Source organism: Pelodiscus sinensis, chromosome 19 (assembly GCF_052426305.1).
Source record: "Pelodiscus sinensis isolate ZL-2025 chromosome 19, ASM5242630v1, whole genome shotgun sequence".
Lineage (NCBI taxonomy): Eukaryota > Metazoa > Chordata > Testudines > Trionychidae > Pelodiscus > Pelodiscus sinensis.
The window spans coordinates 25,139,441-25,155,705 of NC_143070.1; the positions used below are offsets into that span (position 1 = coordinate 25,139,441).

At 48.3% G+C, this 16,265-nt stretch overlaps 1 protein-coding gene across 2 annotated transcripts in view; it reads right to left on the minus strand.

Moving 5' to 3' along the window:
• The window catches only part of LOC149522383 (butyrophilin subfamily 1 member A1-like), a 32,864-nt gene extending 18,695 nt beyond the window's left edge, over nucleotides 1–14,169 (minus strand). Inside the window, exons 1-5 of one of the 2 annotated variants that reach the window (XM_089771086.1) lie at nucleotides 13,363–13,384; nucleotides 11,745–11,861; nucleotides 10,631–10,773; nucleotides 4,338–4,685; nucleotides 460–741 (exon numbers count right to left, since the gene is read on the minus strand). In XM_089771086.1, the coding sequence (XP_089627212.1) occupies nucleotides 460–741; nucleotides 4,338–4,685; nucleotides 10,631–10,637 (637 nt within the window). In that variant the 5' untranslated portion in view covers nucleotides 10,638–10,773; nucleotides 11,745–11,861; nucleotides 13,363–13,384. Of the gene's footprint in view, nucleotides 1–459; nucleotides 742–4,337; nucleotides 4,686–10,630; nucleotides 10,774–11,744; nucleotides 11,862–13,362 lie in introns of both variants that reach the window. The other variant, XM_089771085.1, reaches the window with a different exon arrangement.
• Nucleotides 14,170–16,265: the final 2,096 nt, after the last annotated feature.

Genomic DNA, 16,265 nt, shown 5'->3' on the forward strand with positions numbered 1-16,265 from the left:
AACCAGACAGTGCCTGGCAGGCTAGTGAGGGGTTTACACCCTAGCTTGCCATGAATTAACTGTTCCTGTACACAAGGCCTGATGCTGCAGAGTCCTCTGGCCTGCACACAGGACCTAGAAACCCCACACCTCTACTCTGAATCCGACAATGACAGCTTGCAGCTACAACACTACAGCAAAAGAGAATCCCTCCTCCCCCTCAGAAGAACGATGAAGGCTGAGTACTGCTGGGTACTGAGCTGTCATGAAAATGTGGCCTATGAAGTCCCTGCTTGGAAGGTGCTAAACATTCTCAGCCCATGCTGGAGTCAAAGAGACTGGAGGTTGCTCAGCACTTTCCAAGACCTGTTCAGCACCTGGAAGATTCAGGCCAATGAATGGGAGGCACAATGATAATTACTCTCTGCCCAGGTCTCCAGCATCTCAATCTGTCCCTGTGTAGCACGGACGGGCACTGACCTGCTATGGAAACCACTGACTCTTTGCCCTGGTCGAGCCGGGGGTTCCAGACATGGCAGGACACTTTCCGGTTGGACTCTTCTGTTAGAACAATGGCAATCTCTGTCTGAAATGTGCCATCAGCTGCATGGGATAGTTTTTCAGAGGCCGATGGTAAGAGCTGCCCCTGTTGATCTCTCCACTGAGCTTTGGGTTGTGGGTACCATCCAGATGATCTACATACCAGCCAGACCCCACTATCCTGATGTCCCTCCACAAAGATGGCAGGAGCAGAGCCCAGACCTACAAAAGAAATAAATAAACTTATGATAACCCTAAGTGCCCAGTTATGAGCCAAAAACTTTATTACCCAGTTATCAAAAGCCATTTCCTGTAAAACTAAGAACTGAATGTGAGTCCATGAGTGTGGCTGATTAGTTAAAGCAGTGGTTCCCAAACTTTTTGGCAACACGCCCCCCCTTTTTGATTTTTAAAAAACCCTCACACACACCCCCAAAACAGCAGCAAAACTTGTTGAGCCAAAAAAAAAAAAAAAAAAAAAAAAGGGAAAATGGAAATGAACAGGGCAGCAAAACTTGATGGGGGGGGGGGGGGAGGCTGGGTTGCCTCGTGCCCCTGCTGAAATTTCTTCACACCCCCCCCGGGGGGGAACACCCCCCAGTTTGGGAACCTATGACTTAAACAGAGTAGGTTCCAATTTGATAGAATTAATCATAATGTCGGGGCTGTTCTATGCACAAACTTGTTCCAGTTTAAAATGGTTCAGTTAAAACAGCCAAAACCCCTATATGGACACTCTTAAATCAAGAGGAATCAGCTCAAGCAAAATAAATGCAAGCCATTTGTAAATCATTTAAAAGTGTCCACGTAGGCTTTTGCCCCGCTTCATGGAAACCAGTGCATTTGTGTGTATAGACAAATCGTGAATTAATTCACCGTGAGATTGCTTTTGATAGAGGGAAGTTCAGATTACCTCGGCTGTGCCCTTCCAGAGCACAGGAAATGAATAGTCAATGCACATTAGGCCAGTGAGGGCTTGCCAGAAGCTGTGGCAGAAGGGGAAATGGATGGGTAGGCCTGCAACAGGTGGGGGAAGTCTGCCTAGAACAGAGATGGAGGTCCCAGGGTTGATGAGCCTAGCTCAGTGTATAGCTCAGGCTACATGACCAAAGTAATGGGTGGCCCACCAGTAAGCAGCAGCCTGTGGTGTGTGCCCCCAGAACTGTGGGACAGAGCAGAGCTACAAGTTGTGGGGGACTGTGATGCAGGTGGAGAAGGAGATAGACACCTGTTTCCTCTCGCATCCTTAAAGTAGCCTACGTATAATAAAGCTGACAAGCTGCTGGGACAGGGACCAGGATGAGATTTCTCTCACCAGCCCAGTAACCAGCTGCACACTGCAAACTTTGCAAAACACAACTCCTAGCCCCACAGTACTATCACTGAGGCTTTGTCTACACTGCAGGGCTTTTGCAGAAGAAGCCTTCTGCGCAAGAATTTTTGTGCAAAAGCGCGCCCACAACTCAAAGAGCATCACAAAAGCGAAGTGCTCTTGCACAAGAGAGTGTCCACACTGCATGGACACTCTTGCACAAGAAAGCTCTGATTGACACTCACAGAATGGCCATCAGAGCACCTGTGCTTTTGCCAATAAGGGTTTCTTGCACGAAAACCCCTCTGGAGTGTCCATACCTGCTTTTTTGCACAAGAGCTGAAGTTATTCATCATGGGGAGAGGAATAATTCTACTGGCAAAATCCCTCTGTTCTGCCAATTTACTTTCACAAAAACGCGCTTGAGGTGTGGATGCTCTGACAGTTTTTGCGCAAAAACCTTGTAGTGTAGATGTAGCCAGAGTGTTTGGGGAAGGGGCACTGAGCAACCATGGGGCAACCGAGAGACCAAGCAGAGTCTTCTAAGGGTTGGGGTCTATTCCTGACTCTGCCATTGACAAGATTACACCTTAAACTACACACAGCTCTGCTCTGAGCCTCAGTTTCCCAACTGTAAAATGGGGAAAATGAAGTAAAGTTCTTCATACCTGCTAATGGCAAAGCAGTAATACATTGGAAAGGACTTTTGAGTATTATCTAGGCACAGTTGTGTAGCAAATGCAAACCTAGGTGAGAAATACAACTGTCTGAATGGCCACTAACTCCTTCAAAGGTTTCCCTTTCTTTAAAAAAAAAACTTAGAAAATTCACTGGCAAAACCTTTGTTAGCACAGAGTTCAGAATACAGTGACTGCTGGGCTACTCTGCTCCCCCTAAGCCCTCCTCTGGTCAGTACAGTCACACTTGACACTGGGACTGCAGCTGCAGGACAGGCAGACAATTCAAATCTGTGGAACACCTCACAGACAAAGGCACCTTCCTGTAATCATGTGATCTCATATCTATTCACTGACAAAAAAAACTGATTTACATCCTGGCCACCTTAACTCTAAGTTATCTCCTGCCCTGCCACAAGCCTGAGTTCTGTAATACACAGACTTCTGAAAACCAGGAAATCCATAGTGAAGGTTGACACCAAATAACCTTCGCTCTGCCCCTTGGGAGCTGGCAAGAAGCCCTGCAAATTGGCTGTATGTGCTGCCACTGCATTCACGGGGCTCGGTGTAGCTGTACTGACTAGTGGAGGGATTATTTGGAGCCTCTGGCAGGGCTGTCTCTGTACTATGCAGAGAAGGGAAGGATCGATTATGCCTCATTTCAATGCCGAGCAGTGCCAGTTGTGCAGCAGCACAACCTTGTGTCTGTAGGCTTCTTGCCATGGGGATAGTCAGCAGCCTGGGGTTGGACATGACAGTGATCTCCAGGGCTAGGGGAGGGATAAGTGAAATTAGCCTCCCAGAAGGACAGGCAGAGTGACAGGCAGCTCTGCCAGCCTCCCCAGACCAGATCCCATTTGCAGCAGTGGCATCTGGTCCATCTGGTGAGCTGGTGACCCTAGTGACAGGGTGGTAACATTTGGGAATTCAGGAGTGGTTTGTGTGGAGTAGGCTCAGTGTTTGGGTGTAGACCCAGGCAGGGGCGGATGAGAGTGCCACGGGGCCCAGGGCAGCGAAATTTCACGGGGCCATTCCTTTGACATGGCGCACGCGCAGGGCCTCAAGAAGCACAGGGCTCGGGGCAGCCGCCCCGCTCGCCCTGCCCTAAATCCACCACTGGACCCAGGTGTTCACGCCACTTGACTTAAACCTCATGTCCTGAATACAGAGCCAGCTACATCTCTGTCCTCTTTGCTGGTCTCTCTGGCCTTCAGGAGTCAGCCTCAATTCTCCCATTCTTACACTGGCTCCAGGTGACAGGGCCAGATATGTGTATTCACCACACTTACCCTGGAAGGGCTAGATATGTGCTGAGATCTATCCCAGCTGATGCTATCAGTTTCGGGAGGCTCAGAGCCTCAGTTCAGCCCCAGGTGCGCACGAAATTATGATAACCACAGTGTATTAATGTCACCTGACTGCTGGGGGGTGTTTGTGTCTCATGAACCTCTGACTTAAAAGTCCTCAAATTTGGGCCAGTAACCCCATCCCAGACTCCAACAAGTCACAGCACTTTACAAGACAAGCCAAGTATGAGTCTGGGGTTTTGAGAGTTTAGAAAAAATGTGTATTATTACAGCAAACTAGCACCAGCTTTATTCAGGTGTGACGAGGCGAGCCACTTCTACCCCTCGGAAGCAGACCTGCCCCGCACTGCGCCCGCGGTTGCCCTCACGCTCATGGGGATGGCCCAGGGGGAATGAGCGGCGTGCGGGCCCTGCTGCTGCTGACCCACTATATTAAAAAACAAAGGTGTCATCTCAAAATGGACCTTCTGACTCCACTTTTACCCTATTGAAAACATTAAAACATCAGAACAAGTTACTGACCTGCCACCTGTAGATCCAATAATGCATCTTCATAAGAGACATTGGACTGAAAAAAACATTTGTACTGTCCCTCGTCGGAGGGTCGGATATCACGTATTCTCAGGAAAACTCTCCCATTGGTGATGTCGCTTTTCAAGAGCTGAGTTCTTCCCTGATATTCTGGCATCTGCTCTCTGTACTGTTCCTTCCCATCGCGATACAGGTGCACAACTGCAGAGAACTGGGACCGGTACCATCTCACCTCCATGTTCTCAGCACTCATCTGGGGGGAGAGGTGGCAGGGCAGGATGGCCTCCCCACCAAGGGAGGCAGCGACTGGGCGGTCAGGTACGGTCACTGTGAACTGTGCTGTGAATTGTATAATGAGAAAAGTTTCAGAGGGGCAGCTATGTTAGTATATTTCAACACAAACAAGGAGGAGTCCTGTAGCACCTTAAAGACTCGGTTCAGTTCACATCCAGCTTTTATACCATAAATCTCTGTTTTCTTGGGCTTCTGGGATTTGGTCTAATCCAGTTCATGCAATTCTCGATAGAAATGGCACTTCCCTGGAACTATTACTTTCCACACCACTCATGGCTTGTAAATGGCATATTGGAAAAAATAATCCTAATTATACATACAAAATTATGGGGACTAATTTAGCTACAACCACACAAGAAAGAAATCTTGGAGTCACTGTGAGTAGTTCTCTGAAAACACCCACTCAATGTGCAGCATAAGTCAAAAAAGCAAATAGAATGTGAGGAATCATTAAGAAAGGGATAGAGAAAAAGATAAAAAATACCTTATTGCCTCTGTATAAAACCATGGTACACCCACATCTTGAATACTGTGTACAGATGTGGTCGCCTCTCCTCAAAAAAGATATATTGGCACTGGAAATGTTCAGAAAAGGGCAACAAAAATGATGAGGGGATTGGAACAGGCCCCATATGAAGAGAGATTTTAAAAATGTGGACTTTTCAGCTTAGAAAAGAGGAGACTAAAGTGGGGGGAGGGGATCTGATAAAGCAGTGGCTCCCAATGTGCGGTCTGCAGAACCCAGGGCACTACAGGGAACCTGTGGAAATGTAAAAGTAAGGACTGGGCCCACCTTGCTTTTCTTTTCCTATTCTTCTCCCACACTGGGGAGAGGCAATTCTCGATTTAGTCCTGAGTGGTGCGCAGGATCTGCTCCAAGAGGTAACTATAACAGGACCGCTTGGGAATAGTGACCATAATATAATAACATTTAACATTCCTGTGGTGGGAAGAACACCTCAGCAGTCCAGCACTCTGGCATTTAATTTCAAAAAGGGGAACTATGCAAAAATGAGGAGGTTAGTTAAACAGAAATTAAAAGGCAAAGTGACTAGAGACAACTGTAAGCTGCATGGACACTTTTCAAAGACACCATAATACAGGCCCAACTTAAATTATACCCCAAATTAAAAAACATAGTAGAAGAACTAAAAAAGAGCCACGGTGGCTTAACAACCATGTTCAAGAAGCAGTGAAAGATAAAAAGGCATCTTTTAAAAAGTACAAGTCCAGTCCTAGTGAGGTAAATAGAAAGGAGCATAAACACTGTCAAATTAAGTGTAAAAACATAATAAGAAAAGCCATAAAGGAGTTTGAAGAACAGCTAGCCAAAAACCTAACCCATCCCTTGTAGGTGACAAATCTGAGGATTTGTCATAGATTGAAGTGTCATTAGAGGAGTTTTTGGAATTAATTGATAAACTTAACAATAACAAGTCACCAGGACCATATGGCATTCACCCAAGAGTTTTGAAAGAACTCAAATGTCAAATTGTGGAACTATTGACTACGGTTTGTAACTTATCCTTTAAATCAGCTTCTGTACTCAATGACTGCAAGATAACTAATGTAACGCCAATATTTAAAAAGGGCTCTAGTGGTGATCCTGGCAATTACAGACTTATGTCAGTCCTATGTCAGTACCTGGCAAATTAGTTGAAACAATAGTAAAGAATAAAATTGTCAGACATGTAGAAGAACGTAATTTGTTGGGCAAAAGTCAACATGGTTTCAGTAAAGGGAAATCACATCTTACTAATCTATTAGAGTTCTTTGAAGGGGTCAACAAACATGTGGACAAAGGGGATCCAGTAGATATAGTGTACTTAGATTTCCAGAAAACCTTTGACAAGATCCCTCACCAAAGGCTCTTACGTAAATTAAGTTGTCATGGGATAGGCAGGAAGATCCTTTCATGGACTGAGAACTGGTTAAAAGACAGGAAAGAAAGGGTAGGAATAAATGGTAAATTTTCAGAATGGAGAGGGGTAACTAGTGGTATCCCCCAAGGGTCAGTCCTAGGACCAATCCTATTCAACTTATTCATAAATGACCTGGAGAAAGGGGTAAACAGTGAGGTGGCAACATTTGCAGATGATACTTAACTGCTCAAGGTAGTTAAGACCAAAGTAGACTGTGAAGAACTTCAAAAAGATCTCACCAAACTAAGTGATTGGGCAAGAAAATGGCAAATGAAATTTAATGTGGATAAATGTAAAGTAATGCATGTTGGAAAAAATAACCTGAACTATACGTATAATATGATGGGGGCTAATTTAGCTACAACTAATCAGAAAAGAGATCCTGGAGTCATCATGGATAGTTCTCTGAAGACGTTCACAGTGTGCAGCAGCAGTCAAAAAAGCAAACAGGATGTTAGGAATCATTAAAAAAGGGATAGGGTATGTCTACACTACCCCGCTAGTTTGAACTAGCGGGGTAATGTAGGCATACCGCACTTGCAAATGAAGCCCGGGATTTGAATTTCCCGGGCTTCATTTGCATAAGCCTGGCGCCGCCATTTTTAAATCCCGGCTGGTTCGAACCCCGTGCCGCGCGGCTACACGCGGCACGAACTAGGTAGTTCGGACTAGGCTTCCTAGTTTGAACTACCGTTACTCCTCATTCCACGAGGAGTAACGGTAGTTCTAACTAGGAAGCCTAGTCCGAACTACCTAGTTCGTGCCGCGTGTAGCCGCGCGGCACGGGGTTCGAACCAGCCGGGATTTAAAAATGGCGGCGCCAGGCTTATGCAAATGAAGCCCGGGAAATTCAAATCCCGGGCTTCATTTGCAAGTGCGGTATGCCTACATTACCCCGCTAGTTCGAACTAGCGGGGTAGTGTAGACATACCCATAGAGAATAAGATGGAGAATATCTTATTGCCCTTATATAAATTCACGGCAGACCCACATCTTGAATACTGTGTACAGATGTGGTCTCCTCATCTCAAAAAAAGATATACTGGCATTAGAAAAGGTTCAGAGAAGGGCAACTAAAATGATTAGGGGTTTGGAATGGGTCCCATATGAGGGGAGATTAAAGAGACTGGGACTTTTCAGCTTGGAAAAGAGGAGACTAAGGGGGGATATGACAGAGGTCTATAAAATCATGAGTGTGTAGAGAAAGTGAATAAGGAAAAGTTATTTACTTGTTCCCAGAATATAAGAACTAAGGGCCACCAAATGAAACTAATGGGCAGCAGGTTTAAAACAAATAAAAGGAAGTTCTTCTTCACACAGCGCATAGTCAATCTGTGGAACTCCTTGCCTGAGGAGGCTGTGAAGGCTAGGATTATAACAGGACTTAAAAGAGAACTAGATACATTCATGGAGGTTAAGTCCATAAAGGGCTATTAGCCAGTCTGGGTAAGGAATGGTGTCCCTAGCCTCTGTTTGTCAGAGGGTGGAGACGGATGCAGGAGAGAGATCACTTGATCACTACCTGTTCAATTCACTCCCTCTGGGACACCTGGCATTGGCCACTGTCAGCAGCCAGGGTACTGGGCTGGATGGACCTTTGGTCTGACCCAGTATGGCCGTTCGTATGATCTTACTGCTTTCCCGGAGTACAGGGGTTGGGGGCAGCCGTAGCTTGCTTTTGATCCCATTCTCCAGAAGCTAAAGAAGTGAGGGGAAAGTGCTTGCATGCCATACATGCCTCTTGTGCCAGGAAGCCGCTTATCTGGTGGCTTAACTCATGTCCAGGACAGGAAAGCTACACACACCTGGAGAAGAATTGATATTACTCACAGCAAAAGAAATGGTGAGAGCAGAGCTCGGAGACCAAGATAGCAAACAGATTGGCTTAATTTCTCTCTCAAATAACACAGTTTGGCACAGAATTTACTAAAAGGCTCAGAATGTTAAGGAACAACTGATTCAGAGGGTGCAGAAAAGTCACTTCTATTCTTGGCAATTGACGAGCCAAGAGATATTGCAAGCCATACAAACTTCCTGTCAGTCGTCAGATATGAATACAATGGAGAGGTCCAAGAGGACTTTCACCTTTGCAAATCCTTGCCCACATGCACAACTGGTGAAGCTATTTTTGATGTGTTGAGTGATTTTATGAGGGAGCATGATATTGAGTGGTCAAAATGTGTGGGGACCAGTACTGGTAGGGCTCGTGCAATGACCAGCCAGTACACTGAAGCAGTCCCTCAAGTTAAACAGTGGCAACATCAGCAACTTTCATTCACTGCAGCATTCACAGGGAAGTGCTAGCTGTTAAAAAAATGCCTGCTGACCTCAGGATGATTTTGGACAAATTGGCAAAGATTATCAATTTCATCTAGGCCTGTCCACTGAATTCAAGACTATTTGCTGCTTTGTGTGATGAGATGGACAGTGGTCACAGCCAACTTCTTCACACAGAAGTTCATTGGCTTTCAAGAGAAAAGGTTCTCACACCTGTTTGAATTGAGTGATGAAGTGAGGATATTTTGCTGGACCATCCTTTTGAGCTTTCTCTACACCTCATTGAGTTTTTTTGGCTAGCTAAATTAGCTTACTTAGATGACATCTTCAGCTATCTAAATGGGCTTAATCTAAGTCTGCAGAAAAAAGCTCTGACCATCTTCCAGGTCCATGACAAAATTGATGCTATGATCTAGAAATAGGGTCTGTGGACATCTCAACTTCATCAGTCCAACTATCCTTCTTTCCCAATTGTTTGCTGAGAAATGCAACTCACAGATTATGTAAAATGCAAAATTAGAGAGAACATGAAAAACCGCCAAGTGTAGCTGCGTGAGTACTTTCCTGTTACCAAAATGAACAACGACTGGATCAGAAACCCATTTGTGGACCTTGCTACCGAAATAGACACAAAACAAGATAGTCTCGCTGAACCATCATGTGACAACTCATTAAAGCTTGTCTTCAAACAAAAGTTCCTGGCTGACTTTTGGCTTCAAGTTGTTACTGAGTATCGAGAACTTTCTGACAAGGCTGCAAAATATCGGATGCCTTTTCCAAGTTTCTGTCCTTATGTTCTTCCATCTTTCAGACTGATACTTGTGATGTTAGCATGTGGAGAGAAATTGAGGATTGGTATGACATAGTCCATGCTACAAATGGTGCACATGTCAACTGTGTACCCATATGCCAAATGTAACTTAAACATATTACCTAGGAGTTGTGTACATATTCTTCTGTTTGTATTTTTCACTAAAAATATATTACATCTCTAAGTTATTACATTTAAATGTATTATCCCTCAATACTACTATATTTGTTTAGATAACATGAACTATTATACATTTCAAATGATTATCAGGAAATGGAATGTTTGAAAACAGCTACATTGTTTGGGGAGGTCCGTGAAATTTTAATTGACTGAAAAGGGACCCATATTCTCAAAAAGGTTGGGAACTGCTGTGACAAAGGTCTATAAAATCATAACTGATGAGGAGAAAGTGAATAAGGGAACGTTATTTACTTGTTCCCATAAGATAAGAACATGGGGTTATCAAATGAAATTAATAGACAGCAGGTTTAAACAAACACAAAGAAGTATTTCTTCATGCAGTACACAGTCAACCTGTAGAACTCCTTGCCAGAGGATGTTGTGAAGACCAGGACTTCAACAGGGCTCATGGAGGTTAGGTCCATCAATGGCTATTAGCCAGGATGGTTAGGAATGATCTCCCTAGCCTCTGTCAGAAGCTGGAAATGGCTGATATAGGAGGGATCACTGGATTATTGCCTGTTCTGCTCACTCCCTCTGGGGCACCTGCATTGGCCACTGTGGGCAGACAGGACACTGGGCTAGATGGACCTTTGGTCTGACCCAGTATGACCATTTTTATGCTCCTAAATTCTGAAGGAGATGGGGTAACCCTCCCCCATGGCAGAAATTACAATCCCAACCCCCCAAAATACCTATAAACATGCATGGATACTATTGATACAGGAGGTACAAAAATAAACAGAATATTTAATAGGTGAATGTGATCAACCCCCAATTATCTGTCATATGGAGCTCACATGTCATTGTTAGACACTGTCCAGACTATCTTTGACCAGGTCTCAATAATTCTCATGGGTTCTCTGATACAGCAAGGCCTTTCTATGCTGCTCCAGCCCAGGGACCTCCTCATCTGCAAGAGGGATGCTGTAAAGCAGACAAACTGGGAAGACAGGAAAGCAGATTGTCAATACACAGATGACAAATGTAAAGGTAAAGTCAGAGGCCAGCTAATGAAGAGGAAGGAGGAGGCAGAGAGAAAGTGCAAAACACAGAGCCAGTCACTTGCACTGCATGCCAAATGACATAGGTCTTCGATTGCTGAGCTGCCCCATGAGGTGGGGAGGAATCAAACAAAAGGGTTCCCACCTCATGGAAATTCTCTAAAAGGTAGGGAAGGGAAACAGTGAGGGTCTTCAGCTGAATTTTCCACTGCCTCCCCATCCCCAAAGGGATATTTGAAAACACCAAGGAACAAAAGATTGGATCTGGGTGAGGGGGACAGGTGCTGGCCCAGACTGGAAAGACTGGTTTGGCCTATGAAAGAATCTGTCTGGAACAGTGTTTAGGGGGAGAAATATTAGCTGCAGACAACTTCTGTAATGTACTAAGGACAGCAAGTGTGTTTGGTTTATTTCCTGCAATGCCCTTCTTTGTTCAGTTTGTTACCACTTAAAATCTACTGTCTATTTTTTGTTGTTAAACTTTTCTTTTTTATGACCCAGTGTATGCAATTTCTACCTGGGGGCAGGGTGTGGAGACTGTGCAGACCTGCCTTTACACTGAGAACACAGGCTAGCTTCATTTAATTTTGTGTTTGTACCCCCAAAGGAGGGGGTAAATGCTAGGGTGCTGCATTAAATCCCTTGAGATGAGTCCTCCCAGAGCTGATCTAAGTGTCTATATCTGCAGCTAAATGTAGGTTTTGCTAGAGAAGGCTGGAGAGCCTGGCTCAGCACCACCACATACAAAGGCCCCCTGGCTACTGGGCACCGAGTTGGGCCCACTGGTTTCTCTTTGTTATTGGCAGGCTGGGCAGAGGTGGTTTACAATAGCAGGCAGTGAAGGGAGACGGACGGGGATGACCAGCAAGAGCAACAACAACAAACACAGTGAGGAGGCCAGAGCACCTACCTACTGCCAGCCTGGGAGCCTGCAGAGCCAGGCAGAGCGCGAAGTAGCCAGGCAGAGCGGAGCACACTGCAGAGCCGCGGGAGAATGAGGAAACCTTCCCCATCACCATCGCTGCGCCTGGGGAACAGGAGAAACAAAAAACCAGAGGGTGAGTGAGTGGGATGCAGTCAGAGCGCCACTGTTGTCTGACTCTCACAGCCCTGGCCCGTGGCTCAGTTATGTTTCTATTGGCACACTTCCCAGTACCCACAGACTAAGAGCTGAGGGGCCATTAGATCATCCAGTCTGATCTGTGACTTGGGTATCGCCACTGCTTTGGGGGAACGAACTGTTTCTCTCCACAGGACATGGCGAATACACCCGTGTCTGAGCTGCACAGCCACTCGGCCTGTTTGGGCTGAACTAAACACGCATCCATGGAGGTTCTCGAAACAACGGGAAGCCTCACTGACTTAGCATCAACTCCTGGGCTATGTCTCTACTCACGGCTTCTTGTGCAAGTACAGCCGTTCTTGTGCAAGAATCCACAGAGCATCCACACTGCCTGCCTGGTCTTGCGCAAGGAAATGTACAGTACCGCATGGTAAGAGAGGGCTCCTTGCGCAAGAGCTACGCTCTTTTTTAACAGCTGTAAGCCCTTTTACGCAAGAGGGCAGTGTGGACGCTTGGCAGGGATTTCTTGCACAAGAAAGCCCTATGGATAAAATGGCCATCAGAGCTTTCTTGCGCAAGAGAGCGTCCACACTTCCATGGATGCTCTTGTGCAAAAGCACATCTCACACATGGTAGTGTGGATGTTTTCTTGCGCAAGAAGCCACCAGTGTAGACATAGCCCTGGAGTAAGTTTCTTTCTCCACCTCTTTGCAGGCACTGGTGAGGCCACATCTGCAGTACTGCATCCTGTTCTGGGCCTCCCCAGTGTAGAAAGGATGTGGCGGCCTTGGAGAGAGTCCAGCAGAGGGCAACCAAAATGATTTGGGGGCTGGAGCACCCAAGGAGAGGTTGAGGGATTTGGCTTGTTTAGTCGGCAGAAGAGCAGAATGAGGGGGGATTTAGTAGCAGCTTTCAACTCCCTGAAGGGAGGTTCCAAAGAGGCAGGAAAGTGGCAGGGGGGCCATGTGGGCAGTCCCAGGTACTACACTAAGCAGCACACTGCCAGGCACGTCAGAAGGGATGGCTGGAGGCGCACTGTGCGAGGCGTGCATGCTCCCAGGCAAGCTTCTGGTGATGTGCCCACATCCCAGACCTTTCTCTCCATGTCAGTTGGACACCGGGCAGCACAGGTACAGGAGCGCTGTGGGGCAGTGACCCATCCACCAGCTAGGCAACTGGCCATGACCAGGAGTGTCCCAAGTCAGCCCTGACACGTCCCCCACCCCCATGCCTCAGCCCCAAGCATCCCCCACATGCTTCCCCTACATACACATCCCCCAATCCCCTGCCCCAAGTCCCCTATGTCCCCATCATTCCCAGCCCTCTGCTCTGACCCCTGCACCTCCATACTCCCAGTCCCCTGCCCTGAGCCCACCCCCCACACACAACCTAACTGCCTACCCTGAGGTCGACAGGGTATGACAGTGCTTGTAAGACATTTCAATTACTTTTACTCCTTACTTACCTCTGGGCAGTGGTGTGGGTCGTGGGGGCCAGCACAATAAAAGGGCCACTCCCGGGGGCCTGGCTGAGAGCCGGGCACAGTCCAGACCACGTGTACCCTTGACAGAAACTTCAGGGGGTAGCTGAGTTAGTCTGTTACAGGAAAGAACAGCAAGCAAATGGTCTGGTAGCACTTTATAGACTAACAAAACATGTAGATGGGATCAAGAGCTTTCCTGGGCACAGCTCACTTCTTCAGATGACCTGAGTTATGATTAGAGGATAAGGAAACTTGAAATAAATAGGAGAAGGGATTAAGTCCATAAGTAATTGAATTGAATTTGCATATGAATTATAATTCCAAGCTTTCCCTGTGGATTTGACTTGAGGAGCTGGCCTGTGACAAGACCACCACCTTCAGATCTGTAAGATTACGGTTAGGTAAACAGAAATGTTCTGCCAGTGGCTTCTGAGTATTTTCTTTACATATATCCGATTTGTGTCCATTGATTCTTTCCCGTAGAGAACGTCCAGTTTGACCAATATATATAGTAGAGGGGCACTGTTGGCATTTGGTGGCATAGATCAAATTACTAGATGAGCAGTCAAATGACCCTTTGATTTTGTGGCTTGTGTGATTTTGTGCCTTGACAGAAAGTCACTGTCACTCTGCTCTGTGCCAGACTAAACAGACTGACTGGCAGTCTCCTATGGAGCAACATTCACTCCTGCACCCAAATCATGCTTCTGATGCTTTTTGGCAGTCTCGGGAATGTTGGGATGCAGGCCAGACCCCACGAACGGGGTGTATCACTGTCCCACCCTCCCCTCCCCTCCCCTCCCCCACCGGAACCTCCCAAGTGTGGCTGCTCAGAGGCCTGGGAAACCTGCCCAGTCTCATCAGAGCAATTCTGAGCTGAGCTCTTTGGAGATGCAGCCAGGGGACCCTCTGTCCCAGGGAGAGGTAAAGCCAACCATGTCATAGCTGATTAGTCGATTAACTGATAAGCCTAGGCTTATCAGTTAATCTAGTCAACTACTCGCACTCCCCACCTTGCTGCCTCTGTATCGGAAGCAGCAAGGGAGAGGGAAGCAGGAGCCGGTGGTGGGTGGGGAGTTGACTTTCCCCCAGCACCAGCTCCGTGGTGCCACCTGTCCGCATCCCCGTGCTGCTGCCTCTATCAGTGGCAGTAGTGCGGGGCGGGGGCAGGGGGAGCCACAAAGCAGCCCCTGCCTGTGGCAAGCCCAGGTCATCATAGAGACTGCGTTGGGGCTGCCTTCTCTGCCCTTCCCCCAGCAGGCTCAGTCCATGGGGAGCTCAGACTCCCTGTGGACAGGGGATGCTGCCACCCCACACCACTGCCTCTGTATCAGAGGCAGCAATACAGGTGACAGGCAACTGGTCCATGAGGGGAACAGGTTTTTAAACTGGCTCCTCTCACAGACCATCTGCCATGCCACACTGCTTCATCTGATAGAGAGGCACAGAGCTTTCTGGGAGTAGGGCTGGATTGCACTGGCTGCTGGCCCTACCCCCAGGGACTATAGAATAGTTGACTAATCGCTAAGAATTAGAACCAAGGGTCACCAATTGAAATTAATAGGCAGTAGGTTTAAAAAAACAAAAAGAAGTTTTTCTTCACACAACACACAGTCAACCTGTGGAACTCCTCACCGAAGAATGTTGTGATGACCAGGACATTAACAGGGTTAAAAGAACTAGATACATTCATAGAAGTCAGATCCATCAATGGCTACTAGCCAGCATGGGTAGGAATGTTGTCCCTAGCCTGTTTGTCAGAGGCTGGAAATGGGAGACAGGGGAGGGATCACTGAAAATTCCGTTCTGTTCACTCTCTCTGGGATATCTGGCATTGGCCACAGTTGGCAAACAGGATCATGGGTTAGATGGATCTTTGGTCTGACCCAGTATGGCCTTTATTGTCAACAATTCAGGCAGCTACTTGAGTATTCAATTACTGGATAACTAACATCCCTGGTCAGGGACCCCGAGAGCAGCAGCAGCAGCTCCCTTCCTCCCCCCACCCCCACGCCTCCCTTGGGGTGAATCCCGCCCTCCCCTCAAATGCCAGGGGTCTCGTGGGCCCAGGCAGGGTCAATTCACAAGCAGAGGGGGAGATTTTCATAGGCCCAGGGGAGTTGGGGTCAATGGGGCTTGTGCTCCGGAATCCCTTGTGCGCTTTAGAAAATCTCCCGCTCGCTGCCCCACTTGCACCCGGGCTGCTGCATCCCTCGCCCTCTGGCTCTGGAGCGGAGGAGCAGGAGCAGATAGTGAAACACCCGCACTCCCGGCCGCCCCCTCCCCACCCTACCCCACCCCACTAAGAGCTGCCGATGGCGCTCGGTCCCCGCGCCCGCCCGTGCCCAGCGCAGCGCGCCAAGAGGACCCGGCAGGGGAGACGCTCCCAGCCGCGCTGCGCGCCCGGCGGCAAAGCCCCGCGTGATCCTCGCAGCCCCGGGGCAGCAACAGGGCTCGGCCCGGCGGCAAAGCGGCGCGTGATCCCCGCAGCAGCAGCGCCCGACCCGGCAGCAAAGCGCGGGGCTCGCAGGGACCCTACCTGGGGGGGGGCGAGTCTGCGCCGCTCCGGGCTCCCCAGCGGCCCCGCTGCCCCCAGAGCCCCCGTCCCTAGGCAGGGACCCCAGGCAGAGCGGCCCTTTTCCGGGACGCAGCGTCCGTCCCGCCGGCAGGGGCTGCCCGACTCGAAACCGAAAGCAGCAAAGGGCGGGGCGAGGCGCTTCCCAGTCTAGCCCCGAGTTCAAGCCCAGGGCACCACCCTGGGTCGGGGGTGGCAGCTCTGGGCCCCAGGGCTCGGCTCCCAGGCCCGCCCGGGAGTGACACGGGGAGCCCGGCACAGCGCCCCCCCGCGCTCTGACTCGCTGCGCTCCCTGAACCCAGCGGCTCCG